The following is a 23,775-nucleotide window of genomic DNA, read 5'->3' on the forward strand; positions in this document are numbered from 1 at the left end:
ACCCTGGGGCCAGGAGTGGGATGGAGCCAGAGGCCCAGACACGCTGCTAGTGATAGTCCCAAACTTCCCTTTGACTTCAGCTGGAAAAAGACTGGCAGCTTAGCGAGTAGCTCCCTGTAGGTAAGTTTATGCAGGGGAAGGGATTGTGGGGAGGGCAGTACAAGGCCCCCACAGTGAGGGAAGGAGTGGGGCAGGGGCAGGTGCTGCCCAGCCAGGGCAGTGAATGGGACCCCAGGGCCAGGAGTGGGATGGAGCCACAAGCAGCTTGTCTAGGAGGCATGGATGGTGGTGAGTGGGGGTGGCTCCCTGCTGCTGCACACACCCTCTACAGAGGCATGGGGAGCATGTGCCACGCCCCAGACTTGTGCATGGGGTGAGGGCAGGCTGCCTGCTGTGGGCTTGGGGCCTGGGGCTGACAGCCTCTTCCTGGTGGGGAAGCTGGGCCAGGGCTGCACTTGGGCAGGTGCGGGCAGTTATGGGGTGACTATAGGCCCCCCAAATTCCCCATATCCACCCCTCCCAGTGCTGCCCCTGCCCACCCCAAGTGCAGCCCAATTCCAGCCCTGACCCGGAAGAGGCTGGTGCAGACCCTGTCCCTGAGCCCACAACGGGCAGCCTGCCCTCTCCCTGCACACAAATCTGAGAGGGCACATGGCCCACATGCCTCCCCCGGTGAGGCGCACAGCAGTGGGAGGGCATCCCCCCCATGAGGACCCCATGGCTCCGTCCCGCTCCTGGAGTCACATTCAGCACCCTGACTGGGCAGTGCCTGCTCCTGCCCCTGCCCCACTCCCTCCTCAGTCACCATAGGAGCCTTGATCTGTCCCCCCCCACACCTTTCCACCCCCATGCTGCTTCCCCCCCACCGAGACTTACCCGCAGAATGCTGTTCTCCACACTGCTGGGCTGCATTCCTGGTCGCATGCAAGCACATGGCATTTATCAGTGATGTTACTGGCTACTCAGGCCAAAAAAACCAGTTGCCAATAATGTTAATTTTTCCTTTATAGGTGCTGATCAGATATGCAACCAATATATCAGTGCATCTCTAAAAATTAGATAGAACCAACAAAACTTGCAGGTGTAGCCTCTTCCATATTTTGCATGCTGGATTCCCCTGCAAGTTCTGTTGCTGATATGAGAAGAAATGACGGTCCATGCCCAAACTCTGTTTACACTTTATTGAAAAATACAAAGCTAGTAACAAAAGCTTCAATTAATAAAATAACGAACTTTTTATACTAGTAAAGGCTTATTGTAACAATCAAACTTGGGTCTGAAATGGCACATTTATTAGACACACTGAGAGATATGTAGTTAATATGAATATATTTTGATTATTTTAATGTTTAGTTGGGATTAAAAAAATAAATATTCCACTTTCACAGGAAGTCAGTGGGGAGCAGGAATCCTTGCCCTGCTGTTATGTACAAGCAGTCACATGGCTACATCAGAGACATGAAACCGTCATAGGAACATTGTGGGAGGCTTTTAAAAATGACTTCATAACTGCAGCATGGCAAGAGAAGGCATGCACCATGGGGCTGTTGGGGTCACTGCTGAACACCATAGCCCCATCAGGGAATCATGGGAGGGTGATCCATTCCTAGGCTTTCAATCAGAAAGCCCAAGTCAATGTGGTTCTCACACAGATGGTGAGATCAGCATTTGCTCTGTAGTTAACCTCCATTATGAATAAAGCCAGCATTCACAGGAGTAACACTCCCCACTCACATGTACGTAGTAAACCTCCTTTGGTCACAGAGGTGGCCATAGCAGCAATGTGTGAAAAAGAATGAAAGGTGCATCATCCTGGAAGCAGGACAGGTGCGACAAAAGGTTGGCGTTAGTCTGAAAAGCAGGCAGAGGCTCTAGAAACAATGTGAACAGCTGCCGTGCCACAACTGCTTACAAAACAAATCGAGACCAAGCCATAATGTGGAAGGGCCAAAGAGGTGAGGAGCCCAGAGGTCCCACCCTTAGGCTGAGTCTTCAGATCAGTCCCCTCCCATCCCCCCACAGCAACACTGATGCTGCTGCCTCATGTTCTGCAGACAGGGTGTGTGATCAAATCCTTCCGATGGCAGTCTCGCTCTGAGAGCACCAGCTTGGACCCAACAGCGATACTATGCCTCAGGAATCAATCCTTCCATAGGAAGAAAACACTGTAGGGAGAAAGGCAGAGGAAAATAATTGTCAGGGCCACCTTTTCATCCCATGCCCTCCACTGCCAGGCAGGGATGGGCTGGTAGTTTCAGCACAGGAGGCGGCCATGGAAATTCCTAAGTTCAGAGCCCAACTAGGAAGGTGGTTGCCTATGGCCTGGGTACATCCTATCACTCTATATTTGCACTGCATGATGCAGTGCCACTTAGAGACACTTGAATTAGCTCAGGTACCAGGAGTTTAACTGCACTGACCTTATGCTTCACTCAGTTCAGCTCCCCCACCACCTTTTATGTGGCGCTAGCTGGGGTTTCCCTGCAGCTGTGCACTATAGACAGACCAGGGATTGTATTTCTGTACCTCTAAAGATTCCTCTTTTGGGTAGTGTGAGGATCAGTTAGTTTTTAGGGCACCATGGAGCCTAAAGAGCCTGTCTTTGTTCACTATGCAAGGAAAAATGCCAAAGAGCTGCTCTCTGTATAGGTGCCACAGCCCAGACTCTGAGACACCTTTGTGGAGAGTGCACATGTCCCCCTGTCCCTGCAGGAGCCAACTAGCTGATTGCCAGGTCCGTAAATTCAGCAGCTATAATTAAGGATGTCTGTTTCCATGAACTGTTTCTTTGTTCTCAGTATTATTCCTGCCTGACAACTCTCTGCTTGAAAGCGGCTATCTTGTGATAGACTACGGTCATCTTGCATAGGCCTACTTAACACTTTCAGTACTTACTTCTTTCTCTCAGCCCCTGCCCAAAGCTGTGGTAGACATGGAACAATGCCCAAAATAGGACAGATTTTATTGCCAGAGAGATACAAGAGCCAGTGATAACAGCGGCTTCCAGCGCGTAGGAACTGCCCAAGCCCCACTCTCTAATCACCTGCAGAAAAACAGAGAGACACAGTCAACATGGGTGTGAATTAAGACCTGCTGCCTGGGAGGTGACATGCCAGCCTTCTGCCTGCTGCCAGAGGTGACTGGAGAGACCGTCACTGAGATGGTGAAGAGGTGAGCTGCTTTATGACATATTTTTTAATAGATTTAAAATGGACCGCGCAAAAATCTCCCAGCGCAGTTCCAGCTACCAACCACTGGCAGTTGTTGGTTATCCCCAAAAACAGCAGTGAGGCTATGGGGACCATATCACAGCAATCACCCCAGTAGTATGGTGTGGAGGTTTGTTGGTAGGAAATTGTCCCTGCCACTACTATTCCCGTTCTGTAAACGTGCTTCAGTCTCCAAGGCTGCCCCCTTACTGTTACAGTTAAAACTGAAAGAGAGAGAGAGCCTTTCTTGTCCTTCCATTTCTGTTCATCCATCTTATTTAGGCACCTGCATAATCCAGCTCAGATTTCTGTTCCTTATCTTCCCACAGTCCTTCCTGTGTTTCTTCTTTTCCCCTGCCTTTGTTTCAGAACGATCCCATATAATGATCTCTTGGAGTCAAAAGGGATGACAGTGGAGGAAATGTAGCTAGGAGTGCCGTCCTAGGTAATCTCAGTATCATTCAAGTCATGCGAATCTTACTGTCCTCACACTGATTGACTAGTCGGTCAGGTACAAGAAAACTGGGTGTCTCCTACTTGTCAGCCTCCCTCCATTGCAGCCAATTTGGGGACAAGACTGATTTTAAATGGCTTCTAATGCACAGGCAAATTATAGGTACTCCCTTCATCTCATTCCCCTGACCTTTAGCAGCTTGCAAAATCTTTCCCTAGCCTTATAGACTTCTACTGTGTTTGTGTCTGCTTTTATAAACAGGAACCACTTTTCTTGTCTAGCTTCTGATCCTTCACTGCTTTTATTTAAACCAACAAAAGAGTTTTCTAAGTACTGCCTATGAAATGGCAGTAACTCTGGCTGCTTGACAGCGTCATCCTGTCTGGAACAACAGGAATTACTGTGAATGTACTACATTCCTTGAAACCCTAAAGCCTGCACAAACCCCATTTCTCAATCATTCAGCTTTTCGGTAAGGTCTCAATACATCACTGTAAAGCCATTCTTGGTCAGGACCCTGCTAGGGATGGTTAAATGTGGATACATTCAGCCCATTAACTAGTCTGGCTCAGTTTGTGCAGAATTCATAACTTGGGGTCTACTCCATAAGTGATTTTGTGAAACTGCAAAATCTGGGGTTGTCTATTAAATCATCTTTAAAATAAATAAATACATAAATAAATAAAGTGCTGGCTCCCCAGTGGGCACCAGCAGTCTTTGTTACTGCAGCCAAACCTTGCAGCCCGCCCAGGGAGGAAAGGGCTGTGTGAAGGCCAACAGATAGATGACAGCTGCCCCCTCATCCCTCCTTCCCCCTGCTAAAGCCTCTCCATCACTTGGTGCCAAGAGGCAGGGCCGTACAAATGGCAGCAGACAAGATGGCAGCCACCCCCTTGTCCCTCCTCCTTTGCTGGAGCATCTCCACCAGTCAGCGCTGAGGAGGGGTGGCAGAGCACATCCAGGAAATAACTGCAAAATTTGCTCTTTATGCTGTAACCAACCTAGGAAAAGTATTAGTGTCACTGCAATTTAAGTAGGTTCCTATCTATGAAATCTTTTTAAAAAGTCTAAAAACTTCCTGGTTCAAGAAGCACGGAAACATTAAACTCTATCCCACTTCCCTTGTACAAGCTTGGCTTGTTGCCTCCCAGGTGTGCTCCTCTGTCAGGTGCTTACAAAGGAACATGTCAGTTCACAAAAGGAAAAATCAAGCACATGTTAAAACACGCTTTGCCTGCCCTGAGGAGTTGTGATTTTGAATGAAACTATCACAATCTTGGTTAACTGGGCCTGGAAGAGAGGGAAAGGTGACTAGTTCTAAATGGTGCCTCAGCATGTGCTGTGGTTGTTTCAGATGTAAGCTACTCTGATCTCAGGAGCCAACTAGGCTCGGGCACATTAACGCTAAGAAAGGAGATGTTGAGTGCTACAAGAGCTGGTAATAAAGACAGTAAGTGCTCTTCCTTTGACTGAGTCATGGCCCCTGTGTGGTATTAGAAGCTGCCTAGATAAAAGCAAGGTTTGGACTTGCTAACTCCTGGCCAAATTCCAACTCAGGTGATTCAGTTCTGGCCATTTACATTTTCCTATGGTTTCGTTTGCTTCCTATCCTAAACTGCAGCCCTCAGGTGGTACATTTCAGCCTTGAAGTGACTGCTGGTAGGTACTCTGCAGCAGTGAAAAAAAGCCTTAATTTACTGATGTTTGTAAGCCAAGGTTCTTTAAGTAGATGTGATATTTTATTAGACCATCTGCGTAGTTAGAAAAAAAGATTTTAGCAAGCTTTTGGGCACAATCACCCTTCTTCAGGCATAGGAAATCCCTGCTGTTCTGAGACTCCAAGGAATGAGAGAAGCTAAAAGTGTAACAGGATGTCAGTGAACATGTAAATAGGTAGAAATTAGAAAGACAAAAGGCAGAGCAGGGAAGGGAGGGGGAAAAAGCAGAGGGGGGAGTTAAAGGTGAGTAAGGGAGATTCTACAGTAGTAGCAATTCAAGGCAGAAAAGAGGCAGTTTGTGAAAAAGGAAATAGCTGCAAATTGGGAAGATGAAGGGCAGAAAAGGAAGGGAGGGGAGAAAGGGGGAGGGAGGGAAAGAAAAGTGTAAGGTCAGGTCTGGCAGGTACCTGGTGAAACAGATGTTAGGCAGGTTGTAATGTGTAGTAAATCCACTGTTTGTAAAGCACTTTGATGTCTCATATGGAAGTTACTAGGGAAGGTCAAAGTTATCTGCATTAACTCCTCCTCTCTGTATCATCCCTAGATGGGGACCAGGGTTGCATGCTAATGCCTTTACCTAGTGAGCACTTTTCCAAAGGGAGGCTTGTTGCATGGGTGGTGTGGTGGTACAGGAGTGTAAGGAGGCTGGCTATGGTACGTGTTTCAGATACTAGTACTGCAGGAACTGACACAGAGCTGAACGTCTGAAACACAAGCATTTGTGTTTCAGACACTGCCAGCTACAGGAACTGACTCAGAGCTGAATTCTTCCTCTCTGCTTGGCTGGAAGTGTTTAAAGGTCTGTTTAGAATCTCAAGCCCAGGAAGATGCGCTTAGTTTTGCATGGGGAAAAGCATATCCTGAGCAATTAGCTCTGTTTAACAAGATAACACTGGAAATAGAATCATCATTTGCACACGTGGCCAAACTCCCGGGGAGACGGGGGTGCAGCTACGGTCTATTCACCTCCCCAAAAGGATGATATCTCTTGACCAGGGGCATTTCTCCCCTTGCTGCCTCAGTTTCTTTAGGGCTGTTGGTAAGTGCAAACCTCAGTGGTATAAGTGCTGGAAGGGAAGCAGGCAGCATAGGTTGAGTGTTGGGTGGTTTTCCACCTTTGGGGAGATGGGAATTATGCTCTGTTGACACTGGTGCTGTAAGAGCTTCAGGATAGATGCTGGGCCTCACCAAAAAGTAAAAATACGTTAATGTGTGCAGTCAGCCCAGTTGCAGCATTTGTCCTGCCACATCGTGGGAGGGCTCAGCTTAAAGCTGTGTCTCTGGTCTGAGACTGCCAAGGCAGCAAACCAAGATGCTCAGAGAAGGGGCTTGTTCAATGGTGACCCCTCCAACCAAGCATGGAAGAACACAAGCTGTCTAATAAGGGGGTTTGGTTTGTGTCTCTGTGCAGCTGGCCAGCAGACTTTCATCCCCAAATGATGTTTGTTTTAATGGGAGCTCAAACAGAAAAGAAAGTGAAGTTTTTGGGAGATTATCACAAAGCTGAACATCTGGGGATTCTGCTTTGTTCAGAGCAAACCAGAACAATTTCAAACAAACTGAAAAAGCTGTTTGGAGACTAGTTATTGGTGTGACTGAATTCAGAGAAACCTGAGCTGCTCTCAGCACTCGGGCCCTTCTGATGAGAGGCTATGTGCTTTGTCCGCATTGTAGCGGTGCTGCCCCCGCAGTGATAAGAACTTCAGGAACTCCTCTAGGATGCGGAGCACTGGCATTTGTTGGGTCTATGCTCTCTCTGTTTTGTCTTGGTCTGGAAGAAAGGTGGGGCCCCCTACGGCTATCCTCAGCACATGCTGGCCCCATGGCCATGCAGCAGGCCAAAGAAGTGGCACCACCTGAATTATTGTGAAGGGGGAAAGCATCTTACTAGGCACCAAGTATCTTGTGCCAGTAGATTTCGCTGCCTTTTTGCTTAATTTTCATGATATTCTGGCCATGGGAAAGACTGCCAGGATCTTTTCCTTTTGCCTATGGTTTCTTTCTGGACAGATGAGAAATACAGTGAACCTGATCCTGAAGAGCCTGGCACGCTCTTCAGTAGGAACTGTGAATGTCTAGAAGGCTTAGGGCTTGGGCCCAACTCTCAGGGCTGTCCTTGGCAGCAGGGGTGGGGTGCAAATCAGGGCAACCACCCTGGGCCCTGTGCTTTGGGGAGCCCCACAGAGCTGGGCAGAGCAGCTGCGGTGACTCAGCACAGCCGCCAGCTTTGCACCCAGCCGCTCAGCACCCTGCCACTAAATCCGTCGCCAGCTTCCACGGGGGCATGTGGGGACAGGGCTCCTCACAGGCTGATTTACCCCACGCCTGAAACCCTGCTCAGGTCATCTGCCAACTCTATAATAGTCATGTAGGCACATGCAAGCCCCTCAGGTCCCAGTTGGAACTGGATGGTGTTTGTGTGTGTGGGGAGGCTGAACATAGCCCAAGGACTAAGCAGTGTGCAGAATTTCTCCTCCCCCTTCTGCAGCTCAAAAAATGCCAAGTGTAAAGGAATTACCGTATAGAGCAGGTAGATGAGATAAGCCACTTCTGGTAAGTTCTGACTCAGAAAAATCCAGACCAAAGGTTTTAACTCTTTTAAGATCTGCAAAACAGAAGATGATACAAGCAGCTTTAAGCCTGGATTCTGTAGACTCTGAAGAGGAGAAGGCTGGATTGGCCTAATTCAGATCCAGAAATCCCCTATATGTGGAACTGAGCCTCACTGGGAATGGAATAGTCCCCTGGTCATCCCCTCACCGCAGCAGAGCCAGCCCTCCCAGCCAGTGTGCTAAGGTTAACTCACTATCTTTTACTGTTGCAGACTTGAGCTCAAGGCTTGGTCTGGGTCACAGGTACTATTCTCCTGTCCCCACTTGCCCTCCTTCCCATGCACTTCTGCAGGGTGGGCTGTTCCAGCTCGAGTGCCCCGAGACAGGGTGACAGGTGACGTTATGGGCCAAGACTGAAGCCTGTGCGGGGCGTGGGAAGGGAAAGGAAATTGGCCACCGCCAGACAATGCTGGCTTGAGCCACCTGGTCAGACTCTCAGCAAGGTTCAGCAGAGAAGCTGCTGGGTTTTCAGTACAGTGACTCCATGGAAGCTACTGTCATATTAACATATCATAGAAAATGAGGGCTGGAAGAGACCTCAGGAGGTCATCTAGTTCAACCCCCTGCTCAAAGCAGGACCATCCTGCTATACTGGCAACTATATTGTCTCAACGAGGACTTTGTCTACCTGAGTCTTAAAAATCTCCAAGAATGGAGATTCCACAACCTCGCTGGGTAACCCGTCCCAGTGTTTTACTATCCTCCTCATGAAAATGTTTTCCCTAAAACGTTTCCCTTGCTGCAACTTGCTCCTTGTTCTGTCATCTGCCACCACTAAGAACAGTCCAGCTCCATCCTCTTTGAAGCCCCCCTCTTTGGAGGTACCTGAAGGCTGCTATTAAATACCCCCTCGGTCTTCTCTTCTCCAGCCTAAATAAACCCAGTTCCTGCATAAGTCATTAGTCCCTAGCCCCCTAACTGTTTTCACTGCACGCTGCTGGACTCTCTCCAGTTTGTCCACTTCCTTTATGTAATGAAAGGCCCAAAACTGGACACAGGACTTCAGATGTGGCTTTACCAGTGCCCAATAGAGGGGAATAATCACTTCTCTCAATCTGGTGGCAATACTCCTACTAATTCAGCCCAGTATGCCATTAGCCTTCTTCGCAACAAGGGCACACTGTTGGCTCATATTCAGCTTACTGTCCATTGTAACCCCCAGGTCCTTTTCTGCAGAGCTGAAAAGGACCTAGTCTCTCTGCTTGGTTCCCTGAGATGCAGTCTGAAATCACCCCAGAACACTGCTGTTTCTGGAACCTGTGGATGTGACGCCCTGGGATTTTCAGTTTTTTTCTTCCTGGAGGGAAATGAAGTCACTGAAGACTAAAGTCTGGGAGGGGGAGAATAACAGAAGACCTTGTGACACAGCAGTTCTTTCAGTGCTCAGCCCCAGGGGCTGGGGAGGAAGGGATGTGATACACTTCTCCCTGAGGGAAGCAGCAGACTCCAGTGTCCTTCACAAGAAGGGCAGGGCTGCTCAAGGACAGATGTGCTGAATCACAGGGCACCATGCACCTGCCAGAGCCAACTGTTGCCCAGATAGCTCGGCAGGCTACGGGCATATGAAGCCTGGTATCCTCCTAGCAGTGGCCAGTACCTGTAGCTCTGCAGCCAAGATCCGAAAGGTGGGAGTGCCAGACACCTTCTGCAGGATACATCGAGATTTTGTGGCACAAATGCCAGCCTTACATTCTGTGATGGGCATTACACAGGGCTCCTTTTTGCAATGACAGATGACTGGGGATGGGGTGTGCCCAACAATATGCTGTTCGCTAGGTGTATCTGATCCTGCCTTGGGGCAAGGGGGATGGACTGGGTAACTTCTTCTGGTACATGTCTGCCCTATTTTCCATGTCCCTTACCCACTGAAACAAGGGCTGGAAGGAAATCAACTTCCAAACTGGAGGGTGGGAAACCAGCCCAAGGCAGAGGGAGGAGGGGACTGGAACACAATAGAAAGCAAGGGGAGAAGAGAGACTGTAGTGTAGGGAAGTCTCGAACCAGGGTGATAAGAAGCAGGCAGGTGATCCACTGGAGCATCTTTACAGTGATGCAAGAACAGCTCACCACAGATGCAGAGAGACTGTGTGGGTCATTATGTAATTTGTAACATGTTCTCAATCTCCAGGTGAATCTGAGAAAAGCCACAGTCCAAGAGATTTATGCAGGGCAGCTATTCAGGTTAAACTCGTTTTTTTGACATTGGGTGGTGAAAACCTGATGGGAGCTGTATTGCTGTCCAGAAACTACCCTCCCTGCCTCAGCTATCTCTCTGACACAATCAGAAAGCAGAAATCTAACACTTTACTCAGGTAAGTAAATGCAGACAGAAAAAGTGCAGATGGGCATTTTACTGTCTGACTTCCCTGCCAGGCATTTCAAGATGGCTTTGCTATTCTCATAGAAAGAGGAGGAGGAGGAGTCTGTTGCAACTTGTGTAAACAGATGCCTGGCTTCAGGTGAGGGTTGACTGTATGCAGCATTTCACCTAGAGGGAAACAGTTTTTAAAATTCCCATTGACTTTGGCTACCTTCATAAGTCATTAGTACCTGTGGAAAAGCAAACAATTGCAGGCTTCCGGAAAGGTATGTGTAACTCACTGTAACCAAAACACCAATTCATCCATTAAGAATTTGCATGACTGGATGAAGCAATCAGAAAAACGCTGGAAATTCTGAACCTGACTCATTCCAGGCAACATCAGACAAAAAGATCAGACTCAACTTTGGTCCCGATGCTGCAGCTTTGGCGGGGGCAGAACTCCCAAAGTTTTCAGTGGAACTTGTGCTCAAGTTTAACCTAAAATCCAAAATTTCAAATTCGCAAGACCTTATTTCAATCTTAATATAGTCATTTACCATTTTAAAGGGTGCCCTAATTCAGTGCTACTCACCCTTTTTCATGGCGGACCTACCCGTGTCTTCTTGACTATGTAAAGGGTGGGATGGTTGTGATCCCCAGACATGTTTCCATCCCCAATGTGACCACCTATTCCCTAAGGAGTGTATGTCCCATTATCATAGTATTACAGTATCATAGTACGTAGGGCAGGAAGGGACCTAAACAGATCATCAGGTCTGACCCCCTGCCCTGGAATTATAGGATTCCTGGAGTCCTACTCAGAAATTAACACTTACTGCAATGATGCCAATGGTTACTTTCAGACAAGCCCAGAGGACCCCAGTTGCTAGGATGATGCTGTGTGCAAGGGTAATTTCATGCAGACTCGTCAGCAGCAGAACACACAAGCAGAGCTGAGAGGCAAGAGACGGAGAAACCATGAAATTGCTGTTTTTAAGCTGTGCAAGTCCAAAGATGCAAAGTGACTGAGGCAATCTCACCAGCTCCCAGGGGTCAAAGGGGGTAGAGCTTAAAAAGCAGAATACCTCTCCCTTAGGAAAACATGATAGTACCAAAGTGGGGAAGCAAGGACTTACATTATACCCTTTAAGCACCAACAATATGCTCACAGGATATAGCACTAGGAAGAAGCATACTGGAAAGGGAATAGTTCATATTGAACCCCCTTCTCCCAAAGAGGACTCTGTGGTTCACTGTAGATATCTGGAGCTTTGGGTTGCTACCCAACCTCTGCTAGGTCAAGTTGTTCTGTACTAGAATGCAATTCTCCCACATCCAGTATTTTGGTGCCAAACGTAGAGGCAGCAGTTCAAATGATACCCAAGCAGGAACTGCACAAGCTGCAAAGCTATTTGTTGATAAGCCTTTCCCACTTGAGGAATGTGGAAAGTGGTACACCAATACTTCTGGGAGTCATTGCACGTCTGGGCAAACTTCCTTCCAAATAGTATCATACTGCTTCAGCTTTGTCTGACATGACAAGGAGAAAATATTATCTAGATCAGTATTGTGGATTTTAGCCATATTCCCCTTTAAAGGCAATTAGGTAAGGAAAGTGAGGCACAAAGAAGATCATATGGAAAGTCAATGGCTAAGCTCAAGAACAGAACCCGGAAGCTGGGTCACAGCTGAAGTATTCTGTGCCCCAGGCCAATTCTACTTTACAGTTAATATTCACGGGAGAAGGAAACTAAGCAGAAGTTATTAGTACCTGTGCCTGAAGATCAAAGGTCAACATAGAAAAGCAAAGGTTCAACATAAAATACTGTGACTGGAGGCTTTCCAGAGCTCCGCCCACCCGGAAGGCCATCATACTCTGACTCTGAATGAGGATGATGGCACATATGACATCAAAGGCTCCAACCAAAAGGATCAGAATGAAGCGGGCCTGATGAGAAAAGAAAATCCAAGTGGTTAGAGTGGCTTATTTGGTCTGGCTGCACTACAGCCATGTAGCTGTAAACAGAAAGGTGGAGACAAAGTCGGTCCTTACAATTAAGTTGTTATGGTTGGAAATAACAGAGAAGGAACAAGGAAATCAGGCAATGACTAGCTTATTTTAGGAGATTACTTTATGGGAGTTTCCATGTCTGCATAAAGAAGCAGAAAGTCTGACTCAGTGAGGAGAAAATCTTCCTCGTTAGTTTCAATGGTTAAAACACTGCGTTTAGTAAGTTCAATACAGGTTTCTCTCCATGTATGCAGGTTCTTTATATGCAAATTTACTCTTATGCAATGTGCACATTTAGATCCATAATTCGTTATATTAGAGGTAAATTCACAGTTATGCGATCAGCATAGATGCCCCCCTGCCCAAGTAGGTAAGTCTGCGGGGGGAGGGGAGACGGCAGTAGCCCCACTCAACCCAGCCCCAGTTGCAGCAGCCCCAGGAGCGGACAGGCTGGGTACACCATGCTCCACCTGTCACCCCGTGCCTGGGCTCCTGGGCTGCGCCGTGCTGTGGTGCAGGCAGCTGGTGTTGGCTGCTCCCAGGGCTGTTCTAGCACGGGCTGGATGAGTGCAGACAAGCGGAGTCCCAGGTGGCACAGGGCACAACACTCACCCCAGCCCTGACTGCAACAGCCCTGCAAGCAGCCAACACCAGCTGCCTGCACCAGGGCATGGCGCAGCTGAGGAGCAGAAGTGAGCGAGGATGGTGCAACCCTGTGGCTGCAGGCAGCTGGCGCCAGCCGTTCCCAGGGCCGCTGCAGCCAGGGCTGGGGCGAGTGCTGCTCTGTTCCCTCTGCTTTGCTGCCTTGTGCAGCCCCGGGAGTGACAGCCTTCCCCCCACTCCTTCCCTGTTCCCAGCCTCACTCCCTCCCTCTCTCCCTGCCATGGGAAGCTTTCCCTATTTGTTACTTTGTAAAGTGGGTTCACTTTATGCAAATTCAATTTATGCATCATTCTCCAGGAATGCATGTACAACATAAATCGGGGGAAACCAGTATAACTTTGAACCTTCTGGGGTTTATACAAATAGCTGCATCTGAGGCCTTGTCTGCATTAGCAACTATTGCTGCTCTACTTGTACTGCTGCAGCTAAAATGCCAAAACAGCCCTAGTGTGAATACAATTATAACTGGTATGAAAATGCTTATCCCACTATTGCTTACTTTTGCTCAGGAAGCAATAAATAAGTAAAGCTGGGATAGCACCTGTCATTTTGCACTAAAGCTCTTATCCATGTAACTAGTATGGTAAAAAAAAAAAAAAATCACCCCTACCTATAGAACTTGCAGACCAGACCTCACTTCCTGCATCTTGTTTAATATATAAGCAGATTGCCTGCATTTATATAATCACGTAATTTGCATCTCTGTGATGCCTTTTAGCTGCTGACCCTTTCAACCATGCTCACTGTAAATATATGACTAGTAACTACATATGCTATTGGTATGTAAATTGAATGAGCCAATCCAGTACAGCTTTCATCTCTAAAGTGACTTGTCTGTAGTATTCCTGTGTGCCCCAATTAATGTCAAGGTCAAATTCTTTCCCACCCTGGAGGGGATATGTGCAAAAAGGGGGATGCTTTATCTGGAAGCAGGAGGGAAGAAGCTTAACTACACCCATGCACAGAACTAGCGTAATAAATAGAAGCACGGTAAGTTAAATACCACATCCCTCAGCCACCCCTTTATCCCAGTAGGTTTGCAGCTTCCCTTAAAGCTGAATGGCAAAGCTATGCATAGTGGTAGGGAACTTAGGCTAATGTCAGGGTCCTGCACGGGGATTCAGTTCCCAGCTCAGACTTCATTGTGTGATCTTGGGCAAGTCAGTTTTCTAGCTCTGTGCTTCAGTTCCCCAACCACAGTGAAGATAAAATCCAACGATGTGTGTACTGCATGCAGGTAACTATGAGAATGAAGGCATAATAGTACCTAGATGACAAACTTTATGGCCCCCTGCAGGAAAAATAAATGCCCAGTATTCCCTGTGATGCTGCCTCATGTGGATGCTTTGCTGAGATATTTGAAGTCAATGTGTAGAGAAAAGCAAAAGAAATCAAACTGGGATGCTGACCAGGAGCTTTGGCTTTTGTTCATCAGCAAGAACCATGAAGTTTACAATGGATCGAAACATCACCAGCACGATGGAGAGAACGAAGACAATGAGCTCCTGACGATTCTCCTGCAGGATCCCTCTGGTCACGTAGTACACACAGAACACTAAGAAGGGGAAACACAGATCAGTAACCAACTGGACTGAGACTGCATGCAGGGAGTTTGTTCCTTACACCTGATGCAGATAACACTGTGTTCTAATCCAAAGCTTATAAAGGCCATGTTTTGGCTTGCTTTCAGATTCCCTAGAAAGCAGCACCTGGAAAATATCAACCCATCAGCAACCCAGACCAAATGACAGTGTTATTTGTTTTGTTAACAAAGCCAATTGAAATTGCATAGGCTTCGTAATGGGACCAATAAGGAAGATGAGTATCTTGTGTTGGCAAGGAATTCAACCTACATGCACCCACACCCTTCAAACACAAACCAGATTTTAGTATTCCTCAACTTGCCCCAGTACATTATGGGTGATGCTGAAGGTGATACTAGACCTAGGAACAGTCTGACAACGTGTCTGCTGGACAGTAGCTATACTGGATAGATTGCTTTCATTTTAACTTCTGTTTGTTACAGAAAACCTGAAAACTTTCTAATGCAGGAAAGACTCAGACATGAGACTGGAACTGAGAGGACGCATCTGGAAGGGCACTAAGATTTTAGCCAACAGCCATTGTTCTTCTCTTCATGCCCTTCTGCCTAAGTAGGAACAAGGAAGCAAAGTTTTTTCCACTGCAAGAACAGGAACCTTTTCTCTATTCCCCCAAAGAATATTTGCTCCTTTTCTCTCCGTTCTGTTTCATTCATGTGACTGAAAAGTACCAAGTTCCTTCTGGGGAAACACTCTCCTTGGACTCCCTACATGGAGTGAGCAAGTACTCCTGGGATATGAGTGGGCTGACGGGGCACATGCAAAGGAAACACCAGTTTTCTAAATAATGTAACCATCTTTCTGGAATCACTTGGGCTTTTCTAACTTGACCATTCAAGAGAACAGAGTTCCCCTCTCACTCTTACTGATTGTAAGAAGCTATCAAACATGCTTAGCAGACTGAAAAAACTAGCCTTGTGACTAGCCTGTTTTGCTTCTTTAAACACTATAAAAAAAGAAAATAAAAAGACTAGGGATATCTTTTGTCCTAAAGGTTTCTACTTCTGCTTGCTCTTCCTTTTAAATATTAGAAAGTCACTTCTTGTGTACTGCAGAAGTCTACAGAGGCTTCTGTATAGTGACACTAATGCCATAAAACACAAGGCACTGAAAACAGCAATTGAATTGGAAAGGAATTTTAAAACTTGCTTTTAATGAACATATAGGAGAAGGCATCTCTGCTGTCTTTATTCAAGACATCTACCCCTTTGATTAAGGTGTGAGAACTCACAGTTGCCATGTCTGAACCCTCTGAGAGGCACTTGTGTGCAAGCATAGAAAACACACATAATGTTCTTATATGTCTAAAATAAAAAGCAGGAAACTCTTTTTGAAATCATATTTGCCAGTGGATTTCACTGATATTTGCTGACAGCAGAGACAAGGAATCCAAGGGGCCCGTTCCAGGTTCTAGGCTGGATTTTGCAAAGAACAGACTCTTGTATCTTTTTCTTGCCTCCCCACTGCCCACAGAATGTGACCTCTTTTACATAATCTCTCTAATCTGTCCAGATCTCTGTGCTGTCTCTTACCCATCCAAGTCCTTGTCATGGAGTCAGTCTCCACTCCTCAGACCTCTTGTCCTAATCTATCTGCCCAGTCTCAGCCTTAGTTTTCTCATCTAGGCTTGTTCCGTCAGGCCTAGCCTTTCCTTACTCTCTTGATATCCCTCCCTCCCCACTCCTAGTCTAGCTCCTTACTTGGCCAGTGCCAGTTTCCATCCATAATGAGTACATGGAGTAGTTCCAACAGAGAAACTTGTTTCTTTAAGAAAACATGAAAGCTCAACTTCCTTTGCGGGCATTAGGCCTTTCTTGTCTGCACTTTGAGAAAGCTGTGTTTGCAACATGTTAGTTAATGCAAGTTAGCTGGCCTGCATGCAAATCTTTGCATAGACAAATTGTGGCTTTAATGCGTTAGCTGAGTGATTTTACCTCAACCAGCTAACATCTTAAAACGACAGCTTGCTGACATTAGAATTTTAACATCTTCCTCAGTACATCAGGTAACGTGTTAAATGTATGTAGTTTTCCCCAGTGGAGACATGGTGTTAGAAATACACACACAGATGTCCAAATCTACCTGCTGGCTGTGGGGTAGAATACTTGTTACTGGGCATGTCTATATGTGCAGTGAATTCAAAGTAAGCTTACCACACAGTAAAACTATTGTGCAGTAAGCCTACCTGGGAGCATGTCCACAGGTGCTCTCTTGGGAGCAGATTTGCTTTCACCCTGCTCTACCCGCCTGCAGCAGCTAAGCCATCTCCTGGCCCCACACATTGATTTCACAGACTTTCATAGCATTCATAGATGTTAGGGACCTCAGAAGATTATTGAGTCCAGCCCCCTGCCCCAGGGGCAGGAAGTCAGCTAGAGTCAACAGATCCCAGCAAGACAGGCATCCAACTGCTTCTTAAAGGCGTCCACAGTAGGTCTATTACAGGCCTTGGGGACTTGGACAGTAAAGAAGTTTTTTCTTATGTCCAGCCTAAAATGGTCTTGGAGGAGTTTGTGACTGTTGGACCTTGTCATCTCTTGGAGCACTCTGGTGAACAGGCATTCCTTCGGATCCTGATGCACACCCCTGATGTACTTATAGGCTGCCACCAGGTCACCCCTGAGCCTGCACTTTTCCAGGTTGAAGAGTCCCATGGCTGTCAGCTTTTCTTCATAAGGCCTATTCTCCTGTCCTCTGATTATGTGCGTGGCTCTCCTCTGGACTCTCTCAAGCTTCTCCACACCCTTCTCGACTTGTGGAGCCCAGAATTGGATGCAGTACGCCAGCTGCGGCCTCACCAAGGCCAAGTTCAGCAGGAGGATGACATCCTGAGATGTACTTGAGAAGCATCTATGGATGCAAGCCAGAGTTTGGTTTGCCTTACCAGCTGTGGCATCACATTGGTGACTCATGTTCATCTTGTGGTCAGTCATGACCCCCAAGTCTCTTTCGGCCATGGTGCTAGTGAGTGTAGCAGGGCTGAGCCTATAAGCATGCTGCAGGTTTTTTTCCCCCCCAAGGTGGAGCACCTTCCATTTATCGGTATTGAATGTCATCAGGTTTGTATCTGCCCACTTTTTGAGCCGATCCAAGTCAGCCTGGATCACCCAGCTATCCTCAGTTGTGGATGCTCTACCCCGAAGTTTAATGTCATTGGCAAACTTGGCCAGTCCACTTCTACATCGTTGATAAAGATATTAAACAGTACAGGTTCAAGGATGGAGCCTTGAGGGACACCACTGGTCACAGAGCTCCATGTTGATTCACTTCCATTGACCACCACTCTCTGGGTCCAGCCTCTGAGCCAATTCCCCAGCCATCAGACTGTGATATAGCTGAGGCCACAGTTGGACAATTTTTCCAGGAGATCAGAACACCAGATCAAAGTCTTTTTTAAAGTCCACATATATAACATCAATCTCTTATCCCTTGTCCAGGTGATAGGTCACCTGGTCGCTGAAGGAAATGAGATTGGTCAGGCAAGACCTACCCACAACAAACCTGTGCTGGCTGTCCCTCAGGATGTTGCTGTCAGCCAGCTTGACAAGAATGGACTCTTTGATGATTTTTTCCGGAATCTTTCCAGGGATTGAGGTCAAGCTGACTGGCCTGTAGTTCTCTGGATCTACTTTCCTCTCTCTCTTGAAGATGGGTACCACACTGGCCTTCTTCCAATCTTCGGGTACTTCACCTGAGCGCCAGCAGTTTTTGACTATCTTTGCCAGTGGCTGGACTATGACTCCTGCCAGATCCTTAAGTACTCTGGGGTGCAATCTGTCAGGCCCCCCTGACTTGAAGGTATCCAGCCTCTCAAGCTGTTCTTTTACAAAGTCTACACCAACGCTGAGTATAAATCCACCCTCACCCTGGACATCCCACATCATGCTAGGCAGGGCGGTTCCTTTGGGTTGATGAAAAACCGATACAAAGTACCCATTAAGCAGGCTGGCTTTTTCCTGGATGTCAGTTATCAGTTGTCCCATTTGGTTTCGTAGGGGTCCAGTATTACCCTAGCTTTTCTTCTGACTCCCCACATATCTGAAAAGGGACTTTTTACTATGCTTGATACATGTTGCCAGGTGAAGTTTGGTTGCAGCCTTGGCTTTCCTGGTTCACTCCCTACAGGCACAGACCAGTGCAGAATACTCCTCCTCCGTGGTGATTCCTATCTTCCATCTTTTATAAGCCTCTCTTTTTTTGGCATAGGAGGTCCACAAGTTCCCTGCTGAGCCAAGGGGGTTGCTTGTGCCCTTTTGCTACCTTTCCTCTGAGATGGGATGGACATCTCTTGTACTTTCAGGATCACTCCCTTAAGGAGAGACCACTCCCCCTGGACTCTTCTCCCTGTTGAATCGTGGCCCCTTAGGGCCTTGACAACAAGCCTCCTCAGCTTATCGAAGTCGGCTTTCCTAAAGATGGGGAGGGGTCCTGATGTGCACTGGGCAGAAGAGCTCCTGCTGAAGAGCTCTCCCACCCTATGCACGTGGGGACAAGCTCTGTGCCCTACAGGGCTTCCCTATGGCTGGCTGGGATCTGCCCTCCTCTCCGCACCCCTCCCTCACAGCTGTTTCCCAGCCCCCTGACCCAATCCACTAGCGGGGCAGCTAGCAGTCAGCCCCCAGCTGGGTGGGGAATCCCTGCCCAGCCAGAAGTTTGCTGCTAGCTCCCCCACCGGTGAATTGGGACAGGGCTGGGACATGTCCCTACCCAGCACCTCTTTCCAAGTCCCATGAGGCTGAAAAGAGCTGTGGGGCTGGAACCTGGCCCAGACCTGAACAGTTCCTATCCAGCCCCAGGCGGCACACAAAAGTCTGCACATGCAGCCTGGAGGTGGCTGAAACCTGCCCTGAAATGGGACAGTTCCCAGCTAGCTCCAGGCAGGGTAAGGAACGCCCCATGCAGGGAGCTCCCAGCCCTGGCTCTGTGATCGGAGTGGTGGTTGGGAGATTGCTCCCTGGCACTGGGAGCTGCCTGCTGCCAGGGCGGGCTCCAAGCTCGGAGCCCAGCCAAGACGATCTCCCCCTACCCCAGCAGCAGGCAGCTCTCAGCCCCAGCTCCAAGCAGTCTCCAGCCCCCGTGGAGCTGGGAATCGGGAGCGTCCTGCTGCCGGGGCAGAGGGATATTGTCTCAGCCAGGCTCCAAGCTCAGAGCCTGCTCCAGCAGCAGGCAGTTTCCGGGGGCAGGGAGCAGTCTCCCAACCCCTGCTCTGATTGTGGAGCCAGGACCCAGAGCTTCCTGCTGCTGAGCCCACCCCAGCAGTGAGCAGCTCCCAGAGGGAAGAATCTCCTGCCTCCTGCTGCCCAGCTGCCCAAGAGCAAATTTGCTCCCAGTTGGCCATCTACACATGCGTTACTGCATAGTAACTACTCCATAGTTAATTTGCTATCTGCATTTGGAGTAGACCAATTTACTGCGCAGCTTAAGCATCTGCATGTGTAGACGGTGACGCTTACTGCACAGTAAAGTATCTCATATAAACATGCCCAGTCTGAACAACAACATGGGATGCATGAGGAAAAGCAGATTAGAGTCAGGAAAGTTGCTTTTACCATCTTCTTAAGCAACATAATGTAATGGATCTGGTATTCTTCAGCTTTCTGGGACACATCAGATGGCCACTGCCAACAGAAAGTGGATGCCAAACTGGATGGACCAGTGTTCTACTCCAATGTTTCAAATCTTATGTTTGTCTTACAATTCCTGTATGACCAGCTGCTAATTGGAGCAACGTTCTGGAACAAATTACTGTTTAGTTTGCATGTGTTAACTAGAGAATATGAAACAGCCTTCACTCTGTTTTGGTGGCAGCGTCAAAGCTGCCTGGCAGCAATTGCTTATACCCTGTGCAAAGACCAGCTGCCCTTCTCAGACTCCAGGCATGATGCCCACAGTGACTAGCAGTTCCTTCCTAGGCTTCTGTTGGCCAAACAGCAGCCAAAACCCACTCATACCACCTGCTGAGGCTTCCCCAAATACCTTTATTTATCTTAAAATTAAGCTTCATTTTGATTGAATTAGGGAGGATCTAGGAAGGTGCAGTGCAGTTTCTGTTGATATTATTACTGGACACATTCTAACTGTGCCACTGTACAGGGCTAATACTTCCCATAGTGTGGAAACCATTAGACTATAAGGACCTGGAGAGAACAAGGTGGTCATTTTACTTCATTAAAATGCTGTGGGTGAAGCATCAACTTTGCTTTGCGTGGCATAGAAAGACCATATTTTCTGGTTTTTAAGAACCAATTTGCCAGTCTAGCTTCTTGCAGCGTAAGGAGACAATTTTGGAATCAGGTTCCACTAGAGAGACTCTGGCTGAGCAGAGACTATATGGATCTGTTATAGTAAAGATGTTTTAAAAATGGAAGCTGGTACCCACTCTTGGGCACAGCAGAGACTATGTAGGTCTAAGTAAAACGATATTGTCCTAAACCCAAACGTTGGCCTAGCTGCCCAATGGGAAACCACTATAAGAAAATCATGCAAAACCAATAGGAAAAAAGCGACCAAAAGACAATCCTGGAACCAAAATATCTGATGTTATTTAAAGAACTGTTCTCTACATGACACTACTTTTATTCCTGATGGTCTGCCTAAAATAATAGAGAAGTATGCACTGCTAAACTAACACAAGGTCGTTTACACAGGATCAAGGCATAACGCATTTATTATATCAGACAGAACATAATCAGAAACCTGAACTACCCTTTATTTGCTGATCTCATTGTGAATCAATGCACCAGTTTTAACACATAGGAACTGGTTATTTCTTACCAACTCCAATTAACTGTATAAGAGAAATGGTGAAATCTTCATCTCTCTGTCGAACAAGGGTCTCTATGGTTAGTCCTATTACACTCAGCAAGGACAGGATAGTCACACAGAAGTAGATCTTGACCGGGAAGGACAATTCTGACCAAGGCTTTATCTGGAATTAAAGGAAATATATATAAATACATAGGCCAGGCAGAGGATGCTTGGTGTCTGAAAGTTTGTCAAACTTCTCTTCCAACTACACAGCTGATCCAATAAAAGGTATCACAAAAACCCTTTGCCTCATATGTTTCCTGCACCATCATGGCTACAACACTCCAACCCTGTTATTAAACACATAGGCCTGTTTGAAATCCAGGCATTGAACTTCTCAAAAAATGCAACACTGGTTAAACTGTCCTTCTTTTAATACATGCCATTGCATACTATAATGAGGGGAAGCCATTTACATAGCTCCAACTGTTATGCAGTTGTTTCCAGCCCTACAATGTCTTACTACTCATCTATTTTACCCCTAGGGATCAAATTCTGCTTTTCATAGGACTGCCCAGGAGAGCAGGGTACTGTAAAGCTAAAGTCCCTGAAATCAAGGCTTTTGACCTACAACACTATGCTTACAAGGACACTGAACGATCTTCTCCCCCCTCATGCCCAAAAGTCTCTCTCGTTTTAGAACTTTGGGTCAAACATTAAAGTAATGCTTAAAGTTCCTGGGTGATGTCCTGAGGCTGTGAACAAGCTCTTTTCAAATTTGCTGAGAATGAACAAATCCTTGGAGCCTGTTGCTGGGAACAGGCTATGCCACATTGACAAAATATTTTTCTGTGCTACTGATAATAGGCAAAAGACCATATTACAGGCACGTGTAGCTTGAGAGTCACAGAATTTAGCATAACGTAATTATTGCAACACAGCTTCATTTAGCAATTTCTCCAACTGATTTCAAGACTTCCTACAGTTTATTTCAACTGAGGGGCTCACAGTATCTATTTCAACTTTCGAATGAACAATACACACAGATTATTTGAGTGGTCAATTCTATTCTAAGTATGTAGTTCAAGTACTTACAGGGCCACAGGGGGTGGGAATAAGTTCTTGATGCCTTGGTGTTAAATTTGGCAGTGGGAGGTCTGCAGCATCCCTGGGTGGAGGAAAAGGAAGATCCCTTTAATGACAGTTAGCAAGAACAGAACAAAGCCATGTTTATCTGACAGTGCTGGGGAAGAGAGACGGGACAGCCACCGCGCAGCACGTACAAACCAGCTCAGAGACAGGGAGCTGCAGACGCTCAGTCGCTGGCTCCCTCAGCACCGCTCTGTTTTAGCGTCTCAAGTGCCAAGAGGCGCACGTCCCCGGGGCCTGCCTGACGCCTGTGCACAGTGTGCGAGGCGGTGGCATGTTTGCATTGCTGTGTCACCGCGCCCTTCCTGAGGCCATGCCCCAGTTGTGAGGGGACAGCATGGCCACGCCTGGCCCTGGCAGGATCTTGCACCCTGCCGCAGGCCCAGCACAACACCTGGAGAGCACGGCATGGGCAATGTCACGCAGCCTGTGGAGGGCAGGGATGCTGCCACAATGACATCACAGAGCCCAGCAGCAATGTCACAAAGCAGCATGATGATGTCATGGGGCAGATGCTGCCGCAATGACATCACAAAGCCCAGCAGCATGATGATGCCACAGGGCAGATGGTACTGCAATGCCATCACAGAGCCCAGCAGTGATGTCACAAAGCAGTGTGATGATGTCATGGGGCAAGGTAGCGTGCCCAGCCCGGGGAGGCTGTCACCATGACATCACGGACAGCAGTCGTGACGTCACAGGTGAGGTAGCCGATCCCGCTCCGGGCCGGGCCGTACCACCAGCGCCAGGTGAAGGGGGTGACGCTCCTCCCCCAGCTCCGAAGCCAGCGCGGGGCCCCGAGCTCGGCCCGCGCCGGCAGCCGCCCCACCTCCCCGCCGCGCCTTCCTCCTACGGGTGCTCGCGAGGGCCGGGCCGCGCCCTGACGCTACCTGCTCTCGGCCGGCTCCATGGCCGCGGGAGGCTCCCCCGGGGCGGGCGCTACATGGCTGGAGCGGCCGCGCCCCACTTCCGGGTCCACCGCCCACTTCCGGAGGAGCACAGCAACCACCAGACGTCACTTCCCCCCGAGTGCCGCTGAGACTGGGTGGGCGGCTAGAGGCAGTGGGATCCTGCGGGGCGGGGCAGGGGAGCGCCATGGAGACGCGCAGCCTCGACGCGGCCGGGGAGGGGACCCGCCCCGTGCAGACACCCGCGGCGGGGGACAGCGTAGTGTGTGCGCGGGAGGCGCTTCCCACTGATCCGTGTTAAACCCGAGCGATGTCACAGGCGAAGGCCCAACCGCAGCTCCTCTCGGCGCAGCTGCCTCAGTGGCAGGAACAAGGTGGTCAGCAGCTTCAATGAATCAAGA

General features: G+C 48.1%; 1 protein-coding gene across 4 annotated transcripts; it reads right to left on the reverse strand.

Annotated features, from left to right (window-relative positions):
* Positions 1–1,166: 1,166 nt before the first annotated feature.
* Positions 1,167–23,775, reverse strand: LOC109314259. Of its 4 annotated transcripts, XM_019541304.1 has the most exons (9): positions 23,357–23,452; positions 22,413–22,485; positions 21,345–21,498; positions 14,379–14,524; positions 12,067–12,243; positions 11,132–11,248; positions 7,900–7,986; positions 2,896–3,043; positions 1,167–2,165 (listed from the first exon to the last, which is right to left on the reverse strand). In XM_019541304.1, exons 1-9 carry the CDS (start codon positions 23,374–23,376, stop codon positions 2,134–2,136), a joined length of 954 nt encoding a protein of 317 aa, XP_019396849.1. In that variant the 5' UTR covers positions 23,377–23,452; the 3' UTR covers positions 1,167–2,133. The 4 variants fall into 4 exon arrangements, with proteins under 4 accessions (XP_019396849.1, XP_019396847.1, XP_019396848.1 ...); XM_019541302.1 differs by lacking the exon at positions 22,413–22,485 and having other exon boundaries at positions 23,357–23,765; XM_019541303.1 differs by lacking the exons at positions 7,900–7,986; positions 22,413–22,485 and having other exon boundaries at positions 23,357–23,775.

The sequence above is a fragment of the Crocodylus porosus genome, unplaced genomic scaffold (genome assembly GCF_001723895.1).
Source record: "Crocodylus porosus isolate Cpor-Errol unplaced genomic scaffold, CroPor_comp1, whole genome shotgun sequence".
Classification (NCBI taxonomy): domain Eukaryota; kingdom Metazoa; phylum Chordata; order Crocodylia; family Crocodylidae; genus Crocodylus; species Crocodylus porosus.